General features: G+C 31.4%; 3 protein-coding genes across 6 annotated transcripts; 2 read left to right on the forward strand and 1 right to left on the reverse strand.

Moving 5' to 3' along the window:
• The first annotated feature begins 20 nt into the window (after positions 1 to 20).
• On the forward strand, positions 21 to 3,169 carry LOC123913902 (alanine--glyoxylate aminotransferase 2 homolog 1, mitochondrial-like). Of its 2 annotated transcripts, none has more exons than XM_045964810.1 (5): positions 21 to 233; positions 1,885 to 2,107; positions 2,351 to 2,464; positions 2,561 to 2,647; positions 2,760 to 3,169. In XM_045964810.1, the coding sequence occupies exons 1-5, from the start codon at positions 111 to 113 to the stop codon at positions 2,801 to 2,803; spliced, it is 591 nt and encodes a 196-aa protein (XP_045820766.1). In that variant the 5' UTR covers positions 21 to 110; the 3' UTR covers positions 2,804 to 3,169. The 2 variants fall into 2 exon arrangements, with proteins under 2 accessions (XP_045820766.1, XP_045820767.1); XM_045964811.1 differs by lacking the exon at positions 21 to 233 and adding an exon at positions 1,108 to 1,584.
• On the reverse strand, positions 3,116 to 5,969 carry LOC123913901 (transcription factor TGA4-like). Of its 3 annotated transcripts, XM_045964807.1 has the most exons (9): positions 5,826 to 5,931; positions 5,473 to 5,640; positions 5,309 to 5,383; positions 4,674 to 4,733; positions 4,520 to 4,597; positions 4,302 to 4,365; positions 3,928 to 4,199; positions 3,599 to 3,826; positions 3,116 to 3,481 (listed from the first exon to the last, which is right to left on the reverse strand). In XM_045964807.1, exons 2-9 carry the CDS (start codon positions 5,614 to 5,616, stop codon positions 3,329 to 3,331), a joined length of 1,074 nt encoding a protein of 357 aa, XP_045820763.1. In that variant the 5' UTR covers positions 5,617 to 5,640; positions 5,826 to 5,931; the 3' UTR covers positions 3,116 to 3,328. The 3 variants fall into 3 exon arrangements, with proteins under 3 accessions (XP_045820763.1, XP_045820764.1, XP_045820765.1); XM_045964808.1 differs by having other exon boundaries at positions 5,473 to 5,969; XM_045964809.1 differs by lacking the exon at positions 5,826 to 5,931 and having other exon boundaries at positions 4,674 to 4,811; positions 5,473 to 5,535.
• An 8,164-nt stretch (positions 5,970 to 14,133) lies between these two features.
• LOC123915728 (trigger factor-like) lies at positions 14,134 to 17,990 on the forward strand. Its single transcript, XM_045966940.1, has 3 exons — positions 14,134 to 14,414; positions 14,903 to 15,079; positions 17,411 to 17,990. Exons 2-3 carry the CDS (start codon positions 14,957 to 14,959, stop codon positions 17,852 to 17,854), a joined length of 567 nt encoding a protein of 188 aa, XP_045822896.1. The 5' UTR covers positions 14,134 to 14,414; positions 14,903 to 14,956; the 3' UTR covers positions 17,855 to 17,990.
• Positions 17,991 to 19,763: the final 1,773 nt, after the last annotated feature.

Here is a 19,763-nt window from a genome sequence, read left to right on the forward strand (position 1 = left end):
TTTTCCTCCTCTTAGTGAAATTGTTGGTTAATATCCATGTGATATGAAGTTTCGCAATTAATAAACTGTGGTTTGCAGTCAATACGGGGGCCAAAAATCATGCAATTGTCATGCCAAATGCAAATGCTGATTTTACTGTAAATAAATGCTTTAGTTGCTGGTGGTTTTGGAGCTGCTGGACAGAGGTGCATGGCTCTCAGCACAGTTATTTTTGTGGGAGGCTCGCAACCATGGTATCTCATACTCTATTCTGTTTTGACTGATTTGTGTTTATCACGATGTATGTGTTGGCATTTTCTTACTTTGAGCAATTTGAAACTCCTCCTCTAGTTCACTGTCAGGCCCGGCCCAATATCATGTGTTGGGTGTGTGACGGCATCAGGCCTCCAAATTTTGGGAATCCAAATTTTGAGGCCCTACAATAATAATTATATATTGTCAATCTTCATTAAACATCATATGTGCATCAATGGACTAATTGTAGACTATGATGGTTGTGTTTTCAAGGTTCTTGGCTCAAATCCTAACATTGCCCTTTTTTTTTTGTTGCATAATTTTAGTTGTAGTCTTCAAATTAAATTAAAACCGTTAAATTCAATCTTTGCAGCAAATTTATTAGGATATGTCTCTTTTTATGTTATTTACGATGATAATTATTTTTTATGTCTTATGTTATTTACAATTTAAATAGAGGATAATTCTTTTTAAAAAATTTGCGTTTTTTTATAATTATTTTAGGCCTCCAAATAGTCGAGTCCGGCCCTGCACACTGTTTTTCATCATATCCCTGAGTCTGTGACTAGAAAGTCACAACAACAGGATTAAATTCTGATTCCACTCCATGTGTATTTGAATGAATATGGTTAACCAAAATTGGTAATAGATTCCTTCTCTATGCAAAAGATGTGAAATAATGTAATAAGTACTCCTATTTTTAGTTAAACATAGCACATGAGTAGCAGCATTCAATGGTGACCCTGATGTCATGGTCCATTTCACATGAATGTGCACAGAAGAAGCTGTGAAATCACTCTCATTTCCAGTACTTTGAGGTGAAAAGCTGGAAACAAAGCACATGCAGTCACTGTTTTTCATTCATATCATTGAGTCCGTGGCTGGAAAGTCACACCATTATATAATTGACTTAACTGAGATCACAAGTTCACAACCCAAGCATAGTCACACTAAAAAGATCAGAAGAAGAACTAATCATCAAAGTTTGTAAGACTTTGTGGGAAATAAATACTAAGCACTCAGCTACAATCTTTTGATCCCTCTTCATTTGTGGGAAATGCTAGAATCTTTCTCCAACTAGAAGTCATGAAAAACATGCTATGGGATCCAAGGATTGTAATTGAGTGCTTGGTGGAATTTTCCCTTCTAAGTTGTTGAAAGACAAATTCATGTAACTAAGAAATGTCAAATTCGAAAAGCTTGTTGGCATTCTACCACAAATATGATTTTTTGACAAGTTGAGTGATTCTAACCTTTCCATATGACCGATCTTGTTGGGAATGAATCCTGTTAGATTATCCCCTTAAAGGTTTAAACCAACTAATGCCACCAGTTTTGTTATACTTTGAGGTATTTCTCCATTTGACGTATATTAAAATCTAAAATCTTATATTTTTATTAATTAGTTCCTGAAACCTTGGCACCTTAGAGCATTTCTACATTTGAAGTGCAACGTTGTCTCTGATGAGTTTCGTTAAGCATGCATGGATGTCTTTTAAGCTCAATGTGTTTTGTTCTGCTATCTTTAAATTGTATTATTTGTACTATATTTTCAATGTAGAATTAGAATGTATTTTGTTCTAGCTTTTTATCTTTCATATCTTTTGCAATTGTTCCATTATATCTCATATTAACCTGTATTACTATTAGGATATTGCCAACGGTTGTCCATTAGCAGCTGCGGTCACAACTCCAAAAATTGCAAGTGTGATGTCCCAGAACCCGTTATCTACTGCTGGTGGGAACCCGGTATCTACTGCTGGGGGGCTTGCAGTGCTCAAGATTCTGAATAACGAGAAGCGTCACGCTCATTGCGCTGATGTTGGTTCTCACCTGCTTAAGCGTTTGAGATCACTTCAGCAACGGCATGACAGTATGTCATTTTTTAATATAAAATCTTAGAAATGGTTAATTTTTTAATACAACTCTTTTATAGCATGTTTGCACTTTCTAGCTATCTGTGTACATGCCTTCTTAGGTCGATGGATCTAATTTCTTGACTTGAGCCTGGTAAATGATCTGTTATAGTCAGCATGTAGCTGCATCATAACAAAAACGTTTCTCATTTTGCTGCAATTTTGTTGATTATTCTCATAGTTATTATATAATGTGTCAGTCATTGGTGATGTGAGGGGACGAGGATTAATGGTGCGGGTAGAGCTAGTTACAGACCAGAAAAACAAGACACCGGCAAAGGCTGAAACGGCTGTCTTGTTCGAAAAACTTAGAGGTCAGAAATTATCATTTCATCATGCATATAAAGCCGTTCTTTCTAATATATGTTCCAAATAATTAATCTAACTATCTACCTGCATATGGATTGAAGAGCTTGTTGTTCTAGTTGAGAAAGGAGGACTGCATGGAAATGTTTTCAGGATTAAGCCTCCAATGTGTTTCAGTAAAGATGACGCAGGTATAATTATGTCCTCGATCCCTTAACTGAGATATGCAAGTTCCTGATTTTATATTGAAGCCTTTTAATCTTGCAAAAGTTTTATTCGACTGACCATTCTCTTCGATTGCAGATTTTCTTGTAGATGCCCTGGATTATTCTATGACAAAGTTGTAGATTTCCTTGATAAGGCAAACTGCTATATCGAAAATCATTTGTAAACATGTGTTTTGAATTTGCAAATAATGTAAAATATGATTCCGTTATGCTATGTAAATTGTTATTGTTCATTAAAGATTGGACGGTTCAAATCTTGTTCAATCAAGATAAACACCTCATATTTGAATCTCGGAAATCATATTTTACATTATTTGCAAATTCAAAACACATTTAGAAAAAATTAGTATGTTCAGAGATTTCTAGAGCATGCCAAAGAATAAAATTGTCTAGGAATGTTCAAAACACCTAGCCTAACTTACAAGTTATACATATTTTACATTAAAATTTACGAATATCAATAGACTCGCCATAATCATCTATTCATAAACGGGCAGTCATATTTACAACTTCGTAAGGCACATCTTTGCCAGCCACCAGGACCCTCTGGACATGGTTTTGAATGTAGACACTAGATAATTGTGGTCATAATAATCACGACCATGGTGTCAAAATTACAAGTTTGCTTTATCTCTTGCTCGAAGACTAAGCAGGTTCACGGCCACGATTGGCCCATACCTTGCTCAAATCCCTTAGGCGTTGAAAATACTCGCCCAAAACAAGCAGCCATCGAGCAGTTTGACGTATGGTAAGTATTCGAGACATCTGCTGCAAGGTTTCCTGTCGTAGATGATCAGCCTGTTTGACAATATTGAGCTTAACTGGTTCAAATTTTCTAGTATCCTAGTATAACATTTTTAATAATGTGGTAATTTATGTGTTAGCGAAATATACACATAGAGAATTATACATTACCTGGTTGACAAAGCTAGCCAGAGCTTCCAGCCTCTCTATTGCAGTATCCATATGTGGAGTGTAAGTTCCTTCAATGAGTTCTCCTGCTGCTACTGTGTCGGTAAGCATTCCCTGGAGTTTTTCCATACCTTGTGAAAGGGCGTCTTCTGCTTGCCGGCATGACTTTTCAAGATTATACGCATCAAACCGTTGTTGTTCTGTCAATGGTTCAATCAAAGGAACCAGAACCTGCAATTCTCATCACATACATTATGCCTAAATAGAAATATGACAACTGAAATTAAAAAAGTAAAAAACCAAGTTGATCGAGTATGTTTATTAGGCATTACCTTTAGAAGTTCAGAGGGGCGAAAACCTCCAATCCACAAGAAAAATTGTTCGGATGTTGTTTTCCACATGCCGGTTATAACATAGAAAACATCTATTTTTGCAGCATCAGATTTCATGCAAAAGAGTTTGAAATAGTGATTCATGATGCCATTTACAAGTTCCTCAATCTGTGTGTCACTTATATGAGAACTTAAAGCACTATTCAATTCCAAGATTTGTCTGTTTTGCTCTTCCACCCAATGTTCATACTCCATCTTAAAAGTTGTTATTTCTGTCAATTAGGTATATTTAGAATCCAAAAACTAGTTGGAGAAATGAGTTTAGAGCAGTGATATATCAATATCAAGAACAATAATTCAATAACCAAACCAACCTGAATTTGCAGAACCGGCAAAACCTAAATTATTAGAATCCAATCCACCACCAATATACAATCCCTGCAGTTTTATTGCATCAAGAGATTGACAAAAGTGGGGGAGAAAAGCAAGTAATAAATGTCAGGTATCATGGTGAATTTGCGAGAATCACAGTGGCTCACCGTGACTCTAGAAACTAACCGTGATACCAAACATGCATTAAGCTTCATATTACCTGTTGTCTTGTATTATCTAGCTCTTGCTCTACCTGCACTAGCTTCAAACGACACGATTCTAACTGTTGTATATGAGCCTGTAACGAAATGTCAGAAATCAAATGCTTGTTTGTTTGGTATGTCTTTGAATGTATGAAGTATAAAACTCCAAACCTTTTTCTTCAAACGACTCTTACGAGCAGCCTCTCGATTTTGTGCGAGACGTCTTTGCATCTGCATGTTTCATCACCTTATAAGCATTAAAAATGCAAGCCAGACACCCAAAATTTGGAAGCAGGGGGACCTCCTAATCTGCAGTGCAAAGTAAGTCCAAAATGTGGTTCTAAAATGCTTTCCAATTTCAGTCAAAGTTTCTACAAAGTTGGAGGCATAAGGAACGAATCCGATGAATCATCAATTTAGTCCCTAAAATAGTTACTGGTTGAGCAATTTGGTTCCTTAATTAACAAAATTTCAAAATGATCTCTTAAAATTAAATATTGATCGCATTAGTCCTTTCGGATTGGTCAATTTTCCCTTAATCGACTAATGTGATTGAAGATTTTTATTTTACCGAAGTATCTCAACTTATGCGGTCAGACACAACTTGAACCTAATATTGCACATGCAGTATGTATCTAAGGGTCCCCGTGTAGAAAAAGTAATTCAACTCATGTATGATATCACAGTAGCACCGTGATTTTGTTGAAGTTATAAAGTATAACATTTGCAAAATTACGGTAACTCACTGTGATTTTGACAAACTCACTCTGATACCAAACAAATTGTCAAATTAGTAACACAATTACCTTCTCAGTAAGTTTATTAGCTTGTTGGTCATACTTGATTGATGTTCCCAATATTCCAAAAGAAGCATCTTCTGACTATGTATTTAACAGCATAAAAAAATATAATTAGCAGAAGAAAAATAGTCATTATCATAAGCATAAATTTGATAAACTTAAACACAAACCTGATTATTAAACTTCATATTAGGTTCATATAAACTTAAATCACCATTACTCTTGAAATGATCTTCCCATATAGTAAATTGGTGAGTAGGATCATATACACCAATATTTCTTGTGGAAACATATTGGGAAGATGAAGAATCCATGCTCTATAGACAAGTTAATTGGTCCTGCAATTTAATCATATGAACTGCTACTAAGAATCAATAAAAATGACTTGTAAAAGCAAAGTCAAAGTGGAAAGTGCCAATCACAAAGAAAGCGCAAAACACAAGCAACTTGTTTTCAATCAAATATATATAATACAAATTAAAGCTGTTATGTTTTTGTATTGATCTATAACTCTTTCTCGTACTTGGTTTTTTCTTCCTCGATTTCTTCGGAAGATAAATTTTTTAAAATATTAGAAAGAAATTATATGGGAATTATGAAATCTTTTATTGGAAAATGTTATTTTTACAATATTAATTTTGTCGTTGATCTTATTTTTTATATGTTTAACAAGTGTTCGAGATTCACGGTTTAGTACGACTATTTTTTATTTTTTTTATTTTTCCACATATGACACGACACCTATATGTGACTCACCACTAAAAAAATAGATCACAAAATTCTCAACGCAAACCATTATCCAATTCAATCTCTTTCAATTGTCAGCTCCTATCATGCAAAGGTGAAAGCTTACTATTATAATTATAATAATAAATAAATAAAATAAGTGCCACTACTGTTTATATAGATTAATTTATAGATTGATGAATAAGGAGACATTATTTATATTGTGACATTTTATAAGGTAGAAAAGTGGATTAATAGAGACTTTATGTTGTGGAAATTAAATAGAGAGGATTTGTATTTTTATGTGTGTATGTCGTGTTTGCTGACGTTGGCTCCATTCCTACTTACTTTGCTTGAGCTGTTGTGCCACTGCCACGGAGAGTCAAGCCTTTCACACTCACACCTATGAAATTTTATGATGTGTCTATGCTTAGCAAAATGTATTTGTTAAGATGTTCGGCTTAATTATTCTTTTGGTCCCTTAAAGACATTTTAAGTTTTATAATGGTCCCTTAAAGAAAATATGGTCCAGATTGGTCCCTTATTAATATTATCATTTGTTACATTGGTCCCTACCGTTAATTTATTAACACCAAATATATTAGGTGTACCAACATTGTAGGTGGTCCACCATATACCTCAATACATTTTTTAATCTTAACCATTAGTTATTTTTAAAGAAAAATAAACCATTAGATTTTGAATGTCCACCGGATATAACAATGCACCATCGTGTTCTTCATCCTTCATCATTCCTTCATCTTCTTCCTCCATTCCTTCTTCATGTTCTTCATGACTTTATCATTAATTCATCCCTAAAATTTCAAAACAAACCCAGAAAAAATAAATCTCAAAATCAACACCCAATTTCATATTCTTCAACACCCAATCTCAAAATCAACACCCAATTTCATATTCTTCAACACCACCACCACCACAGATCCTAGATTTGCCATCCCCACAACACAAAAACGCGAAATATTAGTGTTAATTAGCAAAGATTGACAACGAGAACTTGATATGATGATGAAAAAATAAAAAATTTATGGTTTCTGAGAAATTGTCCAAGTATGCTTTCCGAAACTTTCTCCAATAGTCCAAGCAAAACAATTGAAGGAAACCATATGAAGAAATTGAAAAAACAAAGAAACCCAGAAACAGAGATGAAGTTAAGAAGCATAAAGTTTACTCACCTTCATCTGTCATACAACCCAGTAGAGCACATCTGAGAATGAATGAATGAATCAAGGAGAATACTGAAAGATGCAAGATCTGGGTTTGAGGAAGAAAATGAATAAAAGGAACAAAAATCATATGTTGGTGGTTCACTATTAGATATAATAGACCAATTAGATATAATAGACCAATAAGATCTAATGGTTTTAGTTTTGTCAAAAATATCAAACGGATAAAACTAAAATATTATTAAGGTTTATGGTGTACCACTAAGTATATTGACTCACCATACACAACAATAGTGTCACCTGTACACAATTTAACGGTTTATGGTAAAAATGGACGGAAAAGACCAAAATGTTAACGGAGAAGTCTTTAAGGGACCAATTCAGACCTTTTTTTCTTTAAGGGACCAATATGAAACCAAAAATGTCTTTAAGGGACCATTTTACTAATTAAGCCAATATGTTCTCTCTCAGTGACAATATATAAGCAAAAATTAACTTTTTAAGTTCATTGTATATTTAATGTATCTGTCTTATAATATAGACCAGATACATTAAATATACGATGAACCTAAAAATGTGACTAAATTTTTGTGACCATCCAAGACTTTCTCGTTACATATTATTAAAGAGATCAATCATTATACATCAAATCAAATTATATTATAGTGTTCGTCAAATCTTAGCTAGGGATTGGGATGTTATTATTAAGCATACTCTTCGTGAGGGACATGCGTTGTGCGGATGTTTTAGCAAAATTGGGTGCTACATCTAATACAAAGTTGGTAAAGATTACTGCTCCTACTAGTGAGCTACTAAGACCACTCCTTGATGATGCTCGGGGTGTAGAATTTATCAGTGATTATATCCTTTTTCTTTTCTCCTTTTTAATATGATTATCGCTTTGTCTAAAATATTTCTTAAAATAAATGAGATAATCATATTAAAAAATGTCAAAGACTGAAGATAATATATGTACCGGACAAGATACTATGGTCCAATTCGCCTAAGCCCAATAACTATTTCAAGGGGTCCGCTCACACGACCATACCCTCTAAACCCTAAGGAAGTGAGGGCGATGACATAGCATGATGGGATACACATCCCCCTTGAGGCGGAACCGCCATGTAATTAAGAACGTGAGACAGAAATATCTCACCCCTACGATTACGTCCGGAGCCTATATATATTACGCTTTTCATTTTCAAAAGGACATGTTCCACGTACTTACTTACCATAAAACTTAAACCTAGAGTATTATCTAGCTAAGTGTGTACCCCTCAATCCTTTGCAAGAAATATATATACGCTTCACCTACAAAAAATCCAAATATTTTTTGATAAAAAAATCAAATAATGAATTGACAAATTGTAGAAGTTTAATATTTTCAAAAAAAAAAAACTAAAATTCATCAATTATCCCCATCTTTTTAAATTAAATATCCTCTTAATTAAAATGTTTGTTAAAATTGTCCGTAATAAGCAAATCATTATCGTAGTCACGGTCATGTTTCCACTTCCACAAATTATATGCGCACCAGGTAGATCATGCAGATTAGTATGCTACTTCACTTGCTAACGTCATTTTTCCATCACATCAATGCACATTTGTGAATGTAGGAATTATTAGTCATGACAAAAAAAGAGATCCCAAAGCCTTTAAATTCTTTAAAATAAAATAAAAATTAAGTGCCAACTATTTAAATACTTTTAACACATAACAAATTATGGATCGTTTAAATTATTAAGTTGGTTACTATGAGTTCATCAACTTTATTTTTTAACCACTGTGTACGAAGAAAATTCAACTAAAAGAGAAGAATTTTTTTATGTGTCTTATAAATTTTAGACGAAATTTAGTCACACTTAATTGCTAATAAATCATATTTTTGCTATCTTTCAATTATCTATCTACTTACATAGTATATGTTTGTCAAAAAAAAAAATCTACTTCCATATATACTCCACCGCACACTCAAAGATTTAAACAACTTTCAACATTTACTACTTCAAAAAAAAAAACTTTCAACATATATTACTAATATATTAAAATCGATTACTACAAAAGTTACTAATTTATCCTTATTACTTTTAAGCACGTTGCAAGTTTTATATTCTTTATTGTAATTTCACTAAAAAATATATATATATATAAAAATATAAAAAGATGATATGCTTAAAAATATGAACAAATCAGATTATAATTATAAATAGGAACAAAACAGAACAATTTACATATAAAAATAAGGAAAGAAAACAATAAAAAAATTAGAGAAAGTTTAGTTAATAAAAAATATAGAAAGAATATAGAAAAAAATAAGAAGAAACCCCATCAAAATAGGAATAGAGAAATAAAAAAAAATACTCTATAAAAATATAAACAATATTTTTCATAAAAAAAGAAAATAAACATAAATAATTTTTTTTAAAAACGAAACATAAACAATATTTACTACAAAGTTTACTACTAACCGTTAATCATAATATAATAAATTTTACTACTAAATATTCCTAATAAAATTTCTAATTTTTGATTAAAAATATACACGGGGCCATTATTTGTCACCGAAACAAAAAAAATTAATAAATAAGTTTACAAGAAATAATTAACACCATAATTCCACTTATATTTTAGCAATATTATATAACAAATTTTTAAATATTTAATTTTAAATAAATTTTCTACATTAATATAGTGACATGCTCAAATATCGAATAAAATTCAATGGACCGTGCGAATGCACGGGTCTTTAAACTACTTTATTGTAAAAATTAAAATTTTAGACTATCCAAGTAACTTTGAAAGTCAATTAGTAAAAAGTCAGTGTGTTATTAACCCAAAAAAAAAATCAGTGTTTTTTGTTGATGTGTGAATAATTTCATACTCATTTTTTCTTTCGGGGTTTATCTAATAAATTACAAACATTTGTATTAAATAGAATTTTCACCCATGTTATGCGGATTTTGATTCTTTTCAAAAAAAAATTTCTTTTTCTTAATCCAATGGTTATTATGCACGAATAAATTATGTGAGTGTGAGTGTTTTAATATTATAAATAATATGCGGTGAGTTATTTTTTTATAATTTAAAACTTTAAAATAAATTTTATTAAAATAAAGGTGTAAAAATTTTCAACGTTGAAAGGGGCAAAACTGGAAATTTTACTCACTTAGTAAGGGTGAAGGTAAAGGTGCAGAGGTGTAGGGTGAAACTTTCATTTTTGCCATGCATATGACAAATACGCCATGATCCACACTTAAGTCAAATTTAATTTGGGCTAATAATATTCTAACCCAACCTTTTTATGGGTTTCGACAAAAGAAAAAAGACGGGTTATCTCCCGGTAATTCTTTTATACCTCAATATTCTAATTTTGCCTTATAGAAAAATTCGGTTTACATAAATCGAATTTTTTCTAGTGTAAATTCAGAATAAATTTCGGTTTTTAGAAACTAAAATTTGTTTTCAAGGCAAAAAAAAACTTCGGTTTCTACAAACCGAAGTTTTTTCAAGGGCGAAATTGGAAATTCAGGGGTATAAAAGAAACACGGGGGCTCGAGAGAGAAAACATCGATAAAAAAACTTTGATGGGTTGTAATGTTGGCTACCATGATTTCATGATCCAATGTTTTACAAACCACTTCTTTGGAAATTTATTTTCGCTTTCAACATTAATACTCGCTCGTCATGTGAATTTATCAAAATATATCGCTTGCTACTTAAATTAGGAATTCAGTTCGCACCTTAAATAGTGAACAACAAAAACAAATTATCCCAACCTTGATGTTTGCACTTGTCACGCCCCTCATGATAATATTTTGGAAAAACACAATTCGCTACTTAAAGTGTGAACTCACTACACTTTAACTAGCGAACCTTATAAAAAATTAATAATTTTTTCTGCCTCACTTCCATGAAAAATAATTTGAATGAAACACGAAATAAGTGAGCTATAGAATTCTAGAGTGTGTGTGATTGGTCGATGTTTTATCACAGCTGCTCTGATGGCTAATTAAAATTGGTTACCGTTCAATATCATATTCTGACTAGCCACATGAGCAGTTGTGACATGACATCAACCAATCACAAACGTCCAATAATTTTATAAATTAAAACCGTTTGAGTTTTCAAAAAAACTCTTGTGTATGAACGAAATGTAGTTGAAATAAAAAAAGATAATTCACATTGTATGTTCATTAGATTCTCTAAAGAAGATTAAACATTAATAATTGTAAGTTTGTTTCAAGTTATAGTCATAGGTTCCTTAGAATAAATAAATAAATATGCATTCTCATATCTCTTTCAAATTTATGAAATTTAGTTCTAGGTATAAAAGAAGATGGACACTTCGTTGTAAATTTTATTTGATGATGTATTGATATGCTGTTGAGGTAAATAATTTTTGTAAATGCAAAAAATAATAAATATTATTTATGAATTTATTAAAATTATTCACATTAATGTATATCTAACCCACTTGGGGTTGGTCGAGTGGTGTTGGCTTGAGCCCTTGGAGTATGCTCCTCTCAAGGTCTCAGGTTCGATTCTCACTGGTGTCAATTTCGGTGGGCTAAGTCCATACAGAGCAAAAAAAAACTCTGGCTTTAAATGGGGCCCCCGCAAGTGGGCGGTGAGATTGGTCCCCTTGAATTAGTCGGTCCTAAGGCCGGATACCAAGTTTTCAAAAAAAAAAAAAAATCACTTATTAAAGTTATTTTATTCCAAAGAAAAAGAATGAGAATAATTATTTTAAAAAAAAAGAGTGTGACTAAAGTTTCCATTTAAGGGAATAACTTCATTTTAACGTATCTAAGTTTTTTTTTGTGTGTGTAATATGTATCTTGTTATTTTTGAAGCAGTGTAACGTATCTAGTTAACTACCCATAAATATCTCTCTCAAATAATTCGTGGGAATAATATAAAATGTTAATCGAACTTTTCTTTAAAGCATCTAGGAGTATTTGTCCAAAAAAAATGTACCTAGGAGTAAAATTTTCATCTATATGCTTTCAGTAAAGTTTTTTCTCATAAATAAATTTCATTATAAAAAATATATATTTAGAAACCTTGAAACAAATGTTGGAATATTTTATAATATATAATATTTCAATAATATTACGTGGACAAATATTTTTATATATAATTATATTAGCTATTTATCAATTATGAGCCTTAATTGATTAAGTGATCAAATAAAGTTAAAAGACTAATTAGATTTCTATTTAGAATTAATTAAGTATTTAATTAATTGGATATGAGTGGATGTCAAAATGGCTCATTTCGGAATAATAAAAACTCTAATTGGCCACCACACTATATATAGACTATGGTCCCCAATATACCGTACATAAGCAAATAATCTCTTATCCCCATTTGAAGATAACTCAATGCATTAGGGTACTGGTTGAGAAAAAACCATACAAGCCAACGGATGCTCGTCGTTCGTCTCTCTCTTTGTGTTTCAGGATTACTACCGAGAGACTCTGTGGTTAGTTCATCTGATGGATTCGTCATCCAGATATTCCTAATACTAATCCTTGATAAATCAACATGTCGTAAATTCTATTTTATATACATGCTCATGTTTATTAAGCTTCCGCCCTAGAGTAAGATTATAGATTTAATCTTTATTGTTGAGATGATTTATATAATTAATTAATAAATTAATTCCAACAACAAATACTCCCGAAAATGCAATGTAAATTTTGTATCTATAATATGACAATTCAACAATATTCAAAAAAAAAAATCATGAATTTTGTTGGAGTCCTAAGATTATTGAGAAATACAAGGAATGAAGTGATGAAGAGTTTTTTTTTCATAACAACTAATATAACGGTTTCAACAAAAGAAAAAAGTCAATATTAGTATATGATAAAAATCATTGATTGATGTAAAACTACCTAAATTAACTAAATGGGTGGGAGGTAGTCAACAAAGTTCTGGAAAATAAGTGTCTCAACGCATTCTTTAAGAATTTTATCTAAAAAAATGATTTATCAATAATGAAATTATTATCAATGCATGCATGAATATCAAATATTACGCATGAATTTTGAAGTTACTTGCTAACATTCTCTCTTAAAATATAGCCTACAAATGTTTAATCTTATTCGAAATATATCAAATATTACGCATGAATACCTCTTACATTAAAAATTGAGTATTATTTCACTATAATGTACTAAGAGTTTACTTTACTTTTTTTTGGTATTAATAATCTGATTTTTAAAAAAGTAAAGTTCGAATAAATATTCCCACTTTGAACAATTTCTAGCTTATTAACTAGTTGAAATTAATGTCATGGTTAAAGTTTAATCTCATTTATTAAAGAAACTTTTGAAATTTGGATTATCTAAAGTCATAATTTCTTAATTTTTTTATATTTAGGCAAAATTCTAGAGTATTTTAATTTTTACAACTTATATAAAGCAATATTTTTTCTCTCTTAATTTATTTTTACTTGAATATAGGTAAATTTAGGAAAACTAAATTTAGAGAATCCAAATCCAAACTTTTCTATACTCCAACTTTAAAGGTTCCCTGTTAAGAGTATTTAATACCGAAAAATATCTTTGTGGTTGATTTATTCCATTTTAATTTACGAATTTAATATATGCTTGATAGTATTTCAAATCAACAACTCTACTCCTTCCTACTCCCTTTGGTGTAGTCAACCCTAGCTAAACCACGGTGGAGTAAGTAAGTAACCATGGTCAAACTATTTGGAATATTAGCAGACAAGGGTACTAGTACAATCTCGTACGTGACAAGTTTCACACACGTGTGGACTAATATTTAATTAAAAATGATTTTATTATTATTATTTTAAAATAATTAATAAACTACTAAAACTTGACTTTCCGGTGAAGACCGGGTAATGATTCTCATAAAAACCATTTTCAAATTAACAAAACCCACACTTGTCCTTTACCTGCCTCTTCGGGCAGCCCGTAATTCCATTTCTTCAGTTTCTAATCACTGCCCAAACTGCCCGATTCTTAGCTGAGAAATTACGAGCAAGTACCTGTGTCTCCTTCTCTCTTTCTCTCTCACCTCTGATATTTCTATATTTCGAAGCTGAGTTTTTCCACGATCAAGATCCAACGGTCCAAAATGTACGAGCCTTCTTCTCCTATTTTTCAGAGGTTTTAGTTCTTCAAACTCTCAGATCTCGCTTCTCACTCTCTAGATCTTCCTTCCTGGTAACCTCTTTCATCTCTCTTCTCTTCATTTCTACCTAATTCTTCTTAATTCTCACTTTTTTCTTCATACTTAAGCTTTTTTTTTTATGCTTTGTTTTTCAATCTCTCAGTTTTTGCGTTGAAAATTGAAATTACTACTTCTCTTTTGCTGAAACACTTAATTAACTTTGAGTTGTTCAATTTAATTTTCACTTTAAAAAGCAAAACTCTAATTGTTGTTCTAATGCTTTTTCCTAATTAGCTCTAATTTTTCGTTAATGAATTTTAATTTCGTTGAGAATATTGTATAATTTAGGTTTTCTAAGGTGCAGAGAATTTGTTAAAGTTAATTTCCTTAAAAAGTAAGATAATAATTGGTGTCATGATTCTGAAACAAAAGCAGAGTAGTAGGTGTCATGAATTCTGAGAAAATCTAACGATGATGGTGATATCATATATTTTTTTTGGTACAATAATAATACATTAATTATTTATTTATTATTTTACAGGATAAGATTGATTTTTCTGGTTTGAGAAGAGACTTTGTTTATTTGTGTTACGAAATGGAGACTGAACAATCGTTGATGATGGTCACGCTCCGTTATGGCGCGTTGACGACGTACGTTACGGAAGCGCTTGTAACTTTGTTAGCTTCTGCTATCGTCAAAGCCACACTTTTGGCTCCAGTAAGTACTTTTTTCCTTCGTCGCTTCAAACGTTCACTTAATCACTTAATTTTGAAGTCTTGAAAAAAAAAGTGTCAAAAGCTCTTCAGTGGCTTCAACCTTGACGAGATCTAATCTTATCTATAATAATCTATACAGTAGTAACTATAGTTATACTCTATCTTTTGATTGAAAGCAATTTGTGTTTTTCTCAATTTTAAGTTTTTTTATTTATTTAGTGGTTTAATTAGTCTACGATCAATTATGTGGTTTTGCTTTTGTCTTTATCAATATTATCATGCGTCTATGTCACTAAAATGCTAATTTGCGCATGTTGACGAGTCACCTACCTGACTCTGGCTGTGCGTTTTTTGGGTAACGGATATACTGATGCTTAACTTGTCCTCTTTCAGTTATGCTATTTTTATCTATTTTGCGCCGGTTGTTTGAACTTTTTGGTTTGGTGTTTGCTAACGTACGCACCTTTTTCTATACTAAAGAATAGCCTTTCACTTTTATTCTTTTTTTACAAACTTTCACTTTTATTCTTTTCTACAAACTTTCACTTTTATTCTTTTTTTACAAACTTTCACTTTTATTCTTTTCTACAAACTTTCACTTTTATTCTTGCAATAATTTTTATTCTTATTCACAATGAAATTTTGAAATAAAGTGAAGATAAAATAATATAAACAAAAATTGGATGTATATTTAGTCTAAATTTTCTTTCACTATAAACTTAGGTTGATGTCATTTTTTTAGGTACAATCTTTAAAAAAAGCAAATATTATTAAAAAAAAGTGTTTACAAGATTTAAGTTTTCTTGTTAGAAAAATATTGTCAAGAAGAATAAGAAAATTTTGTATGTATGAGATGAAGATATGAATGAACTGCGATTATGGGAGTAGTTTAATACTACGTGGGGTCGGTGTACTATAAAAAATATCTTTTTTGTCGTGTGTGTGTGTGAGGTAAAAGTAAAAGTTAAAAGTTGAGAGGATAATCGGTGGTGGTGGATTATTCGGTTGGATATGCCGTTGAGCGTAAAGCACGTACCACTAACGCGTGTGTTTTGGGTCTCTGTATGGGGAAAACGGGTCGAATCTTATACGTCGGTACGTACTATTAACCGATGTATATGTATCAGTCAACTTGTGCCACGCATAATATATTACTAATATTTTATAAAAAAATAATTAATATAAACAATATTTAAGCAAACCCTTGGGAATCGCGGTTCGATCCCCTGTAACTGTGATCTGGAGGAGGCTGAAAGCACTTGATGCCAGACCTGACCTCCGAACCAGATTCAATTGATGGTGAAAAACAAAAAAAAAATATTTAAGCAAAGCTTTTTTTAGATTTATTAAATAATTAATATGTCTGATTCATAATTATATGAACCTGAAAAAGAAATGAGACCGGAGGTGTATATCAGACTGGAGGAAGTATATCACTAATATGGTTTCACAACTAATTATGGGCTTGTAAAAAAACTAATTATGGGCTTTTAAGTGTAACCAATAAAAAAAATTAATGATGGGCTTGTTCATGAATTTCAGTTCAATATATTTTTTAATTAAAGTTCAATTTTAGTAAAGCTATTTGAAGTAATTGCTTGAAAGTTGAAACATACTTTGCGAGTTTAAATTTGACCACCGTACGTTTTTTTTTTAAATAGTAATTAGTTTTTTTAGTGCAAACCAAATTAAAAGAATGTGGATTTCTATGTCTAAGACGAGGGCTTCATCTTTAAAAAAAAAAAAAAAAAGAATGTGTGAAAAGGTAACATGGAAAAAGTGTTCTATACCAATATATAATAGTATTATGAAGTGAAGTTGATGATGGATTTCTATGTCTAAGACGAGCGCTTCATCTTAAATTGCTAGGCACGTATTTGGCATTTTAACTTTTTTCTCTTTCTAATTCACTATATTAAAAATTCTGCATATATGTTCTTATATTTTTTTATAACTATATCTCTAATTAATACTATATTTTTTTTAGTAGTAACTTTTAAAACATCAGCTAAATGGCAGTAATTTGGAAACATCTATACACAAAATTGCATAAATGGACACATTGAATATTGTTTATATATATTCCCTTTTTTTATAAGTGAGAGTGACAAAGTGTTGATAATAAAGGACAAAGAGGTGTAACATTCTAGTAAAATACTAAGATTTGCACTCATGAAATTTATGGCTTAAGATATTATTCTTTGAAAATGTTCTTTGAGGGTCTTGCATTCTTTGTTGCAATTTTTGTTTTAATTTATCAAACATAATTATCAACACTTGTTCTCCATATTATTGGATGCATCAACATTAATATTTGATAAAATGGTTGCAGGAACTCTATGCGCTAATGTTAACCAACATGCCTGCAACCAAAGGAGAGAGTAAAACCCAAACTCAAGACAAGCAACTTGATGCTGAAGGAGAGGATGGCAACGAAGATGAAGACGAAGATGATGATGATGGGGATGGTGCATTTGGAGAAGGGGAAGATGAATTGTCATCTGAAGATGGAGGTGGATATGGAAACAATTCCAACAATAAGAGCAACCCAAAGAAGGCTCCTGAAGGTGGCGCTGCTGGGGCAGATGAAAATGGAGAAGAGGAAGATGATGAAGAGGGTGATGACCAAGACGAGGACGACGATGAGGATGACGACGATGAGGAAGAGGGTGGAGAAGAAGACGAGGAGGAAGCTGTTGATGAAGAAGAGAATGAAGAAGACGAAGAGGATGAAGATGAGGAAGCTTTGCAGCCACCAAAAAAAAGGAAGAAGTGAATTTAGCTTAGTCAAGCCTCTGTATTGTTGTGTTCGGATTTGGCTTCTAACTTCCGTGTTGTTTTTTTTTCAGTACTAAACTTCTATGTTGTTATTCACTTTATAAGGAGGCCTATGTAGGACTTGTTTTAATTCATATTTGTGTTTACCATTGCGTAATTAGAATGCTACATTATATTGAGCAAGGCAGTCTTAAATTTACGAGAGAGAAAAATCATAATCCTAGTTTTTTAATTTGACTATTGCAGTATTACTACCACTTCACTTACCTCTGGTGATTGTTGATATTTTTTTCTTTCATGCATACGATTTTAAAATCTTAAAAGTGAGTGAATATCAAATCAAAATAGTATTAACGATACTGTATTTTAAAGGTTTTTTAAGGTTCAAACTGATATGGTTTTTTGTGTTTTTGGTATTGCGGAATTTGGTAGGATGTGATTTTAGAGAGAAAACTTTCCCCAAGTATAGGGTTATATGAAGAAAACTAAAGTTCATGTTTTATTCATCATACTTATGGCTCTATTTATAGAGCTACATAAAAACAAATCAAATATTGAAAAAAAAAAGAAACTAATCCTATAATGAATTCTAAACAAATCTTAAATATTCTAACAGAAATATAAATCATAAACCCTAATATTATTTTATTTCAAATATAAATATAAAACTATATTTAAATATAAAATCTTCCAAAAAAGATATTTAGGCATTATTCCCAACACTCCTCCTTGACTAGGGGTGATCGCGGTGCGGTTTGGTTCGGTTTTGAGCATAAAAGTCATCCTAACCGCGAGATAAAAATGCATGCGGTTCGGTTTGGTTCGGTTGATTTTTAAAAAGTCATCCAAACCAAACCAAACCAAACCAATGTGGTTTGGATCGGTTCGGTTAGTGCGGTTTAAAACATAACGATTGTACCGAACAATTTTAAGCATAAAAAAAAATAAAAAATTGAAGTTCCAAAATAACATTGTAGTACCAACAAAAATTATTTATCCAAAATAACATTATAGTAACTTACAATTTTAAATATATAAAAAAATTGAATTTTCAAAATAACATCACGGTACCGATAAAATTTGTTTATTTAAAATAACATTACAACACCAAAATAAAATTTCAGTACAAAAAATAAAAACAACTTGAAGTTCGATTAATTTGATCGACTGACTTGGTAATTGAGCATGTATATTGGAATATAAATATATTTTCTTTTACGATATTGGAATATAAATATATAATAGTAACTTAATGCGGTTTTTGCGGTTATCCGCGGTTTTTGCGGTTTTTGCGGTTTGCGGTTTTGCGGTTTGCGGTTCAGTAAGAAAGCCATCCAAATACATCCAAACCAAATGCGGTTTTTGCGGTTTTCGGTTTGGTTTGGTTCGATTTGCGGTTTTACTTTTGGATTGGTTCGGATACGATCACCCCTATCCTTGACTGAATATCTTTTTGTTGTATCCGATCTGAGATTTGCGCTGAAAAACTTTTTTTTTTTTGAACACTCATCCTCAACTGAATATCTTTGTCTTGTATCCAGCGTGAGATTCATGTTGATTTTTGTTTTTGTTGTTGTCTTCTTTTATTCATCTACATTCTTTACGAATGAGTATGTTTCTTGTAACAATAGGATGTTACCCATAGATGTTGTTATTTTCTACATCTTCATATGAGACTTGAGCTTTTTTCATGTATTTGTTATGGTTATGAGTTATATAATACATGAAACTATCTCGCATATAACATATGAAAGATGCAGGTTATGATTATGGTTTTTCTACAACTTCATATGAGACTTGAGCTTTTTTCATGTATTTTTTATGGTTATGGGTTATATAATACATGAAATCATCTCGCATATAACGTATGAAAGGTGTAGGTTATGGTTATGGTTTTTGGCTATGGA

This window comes from Trifolium pratense, linkage group LG3 (assembly GCF_020283565.1).
Source record: "Trifolium pratense cultivar HEN17-A07 linkage group LG3, ARS_RC_1.1, whole genome shotgun sequence".
In the NCBI taxonomy this organism is placed as follows: domain Eukaryota; kingdom Viridiplantae; phylum Streptophyta; class Magnoliopsida; order Fabales; family Fabaceae; genus Trifolium; species Trifolium pratense.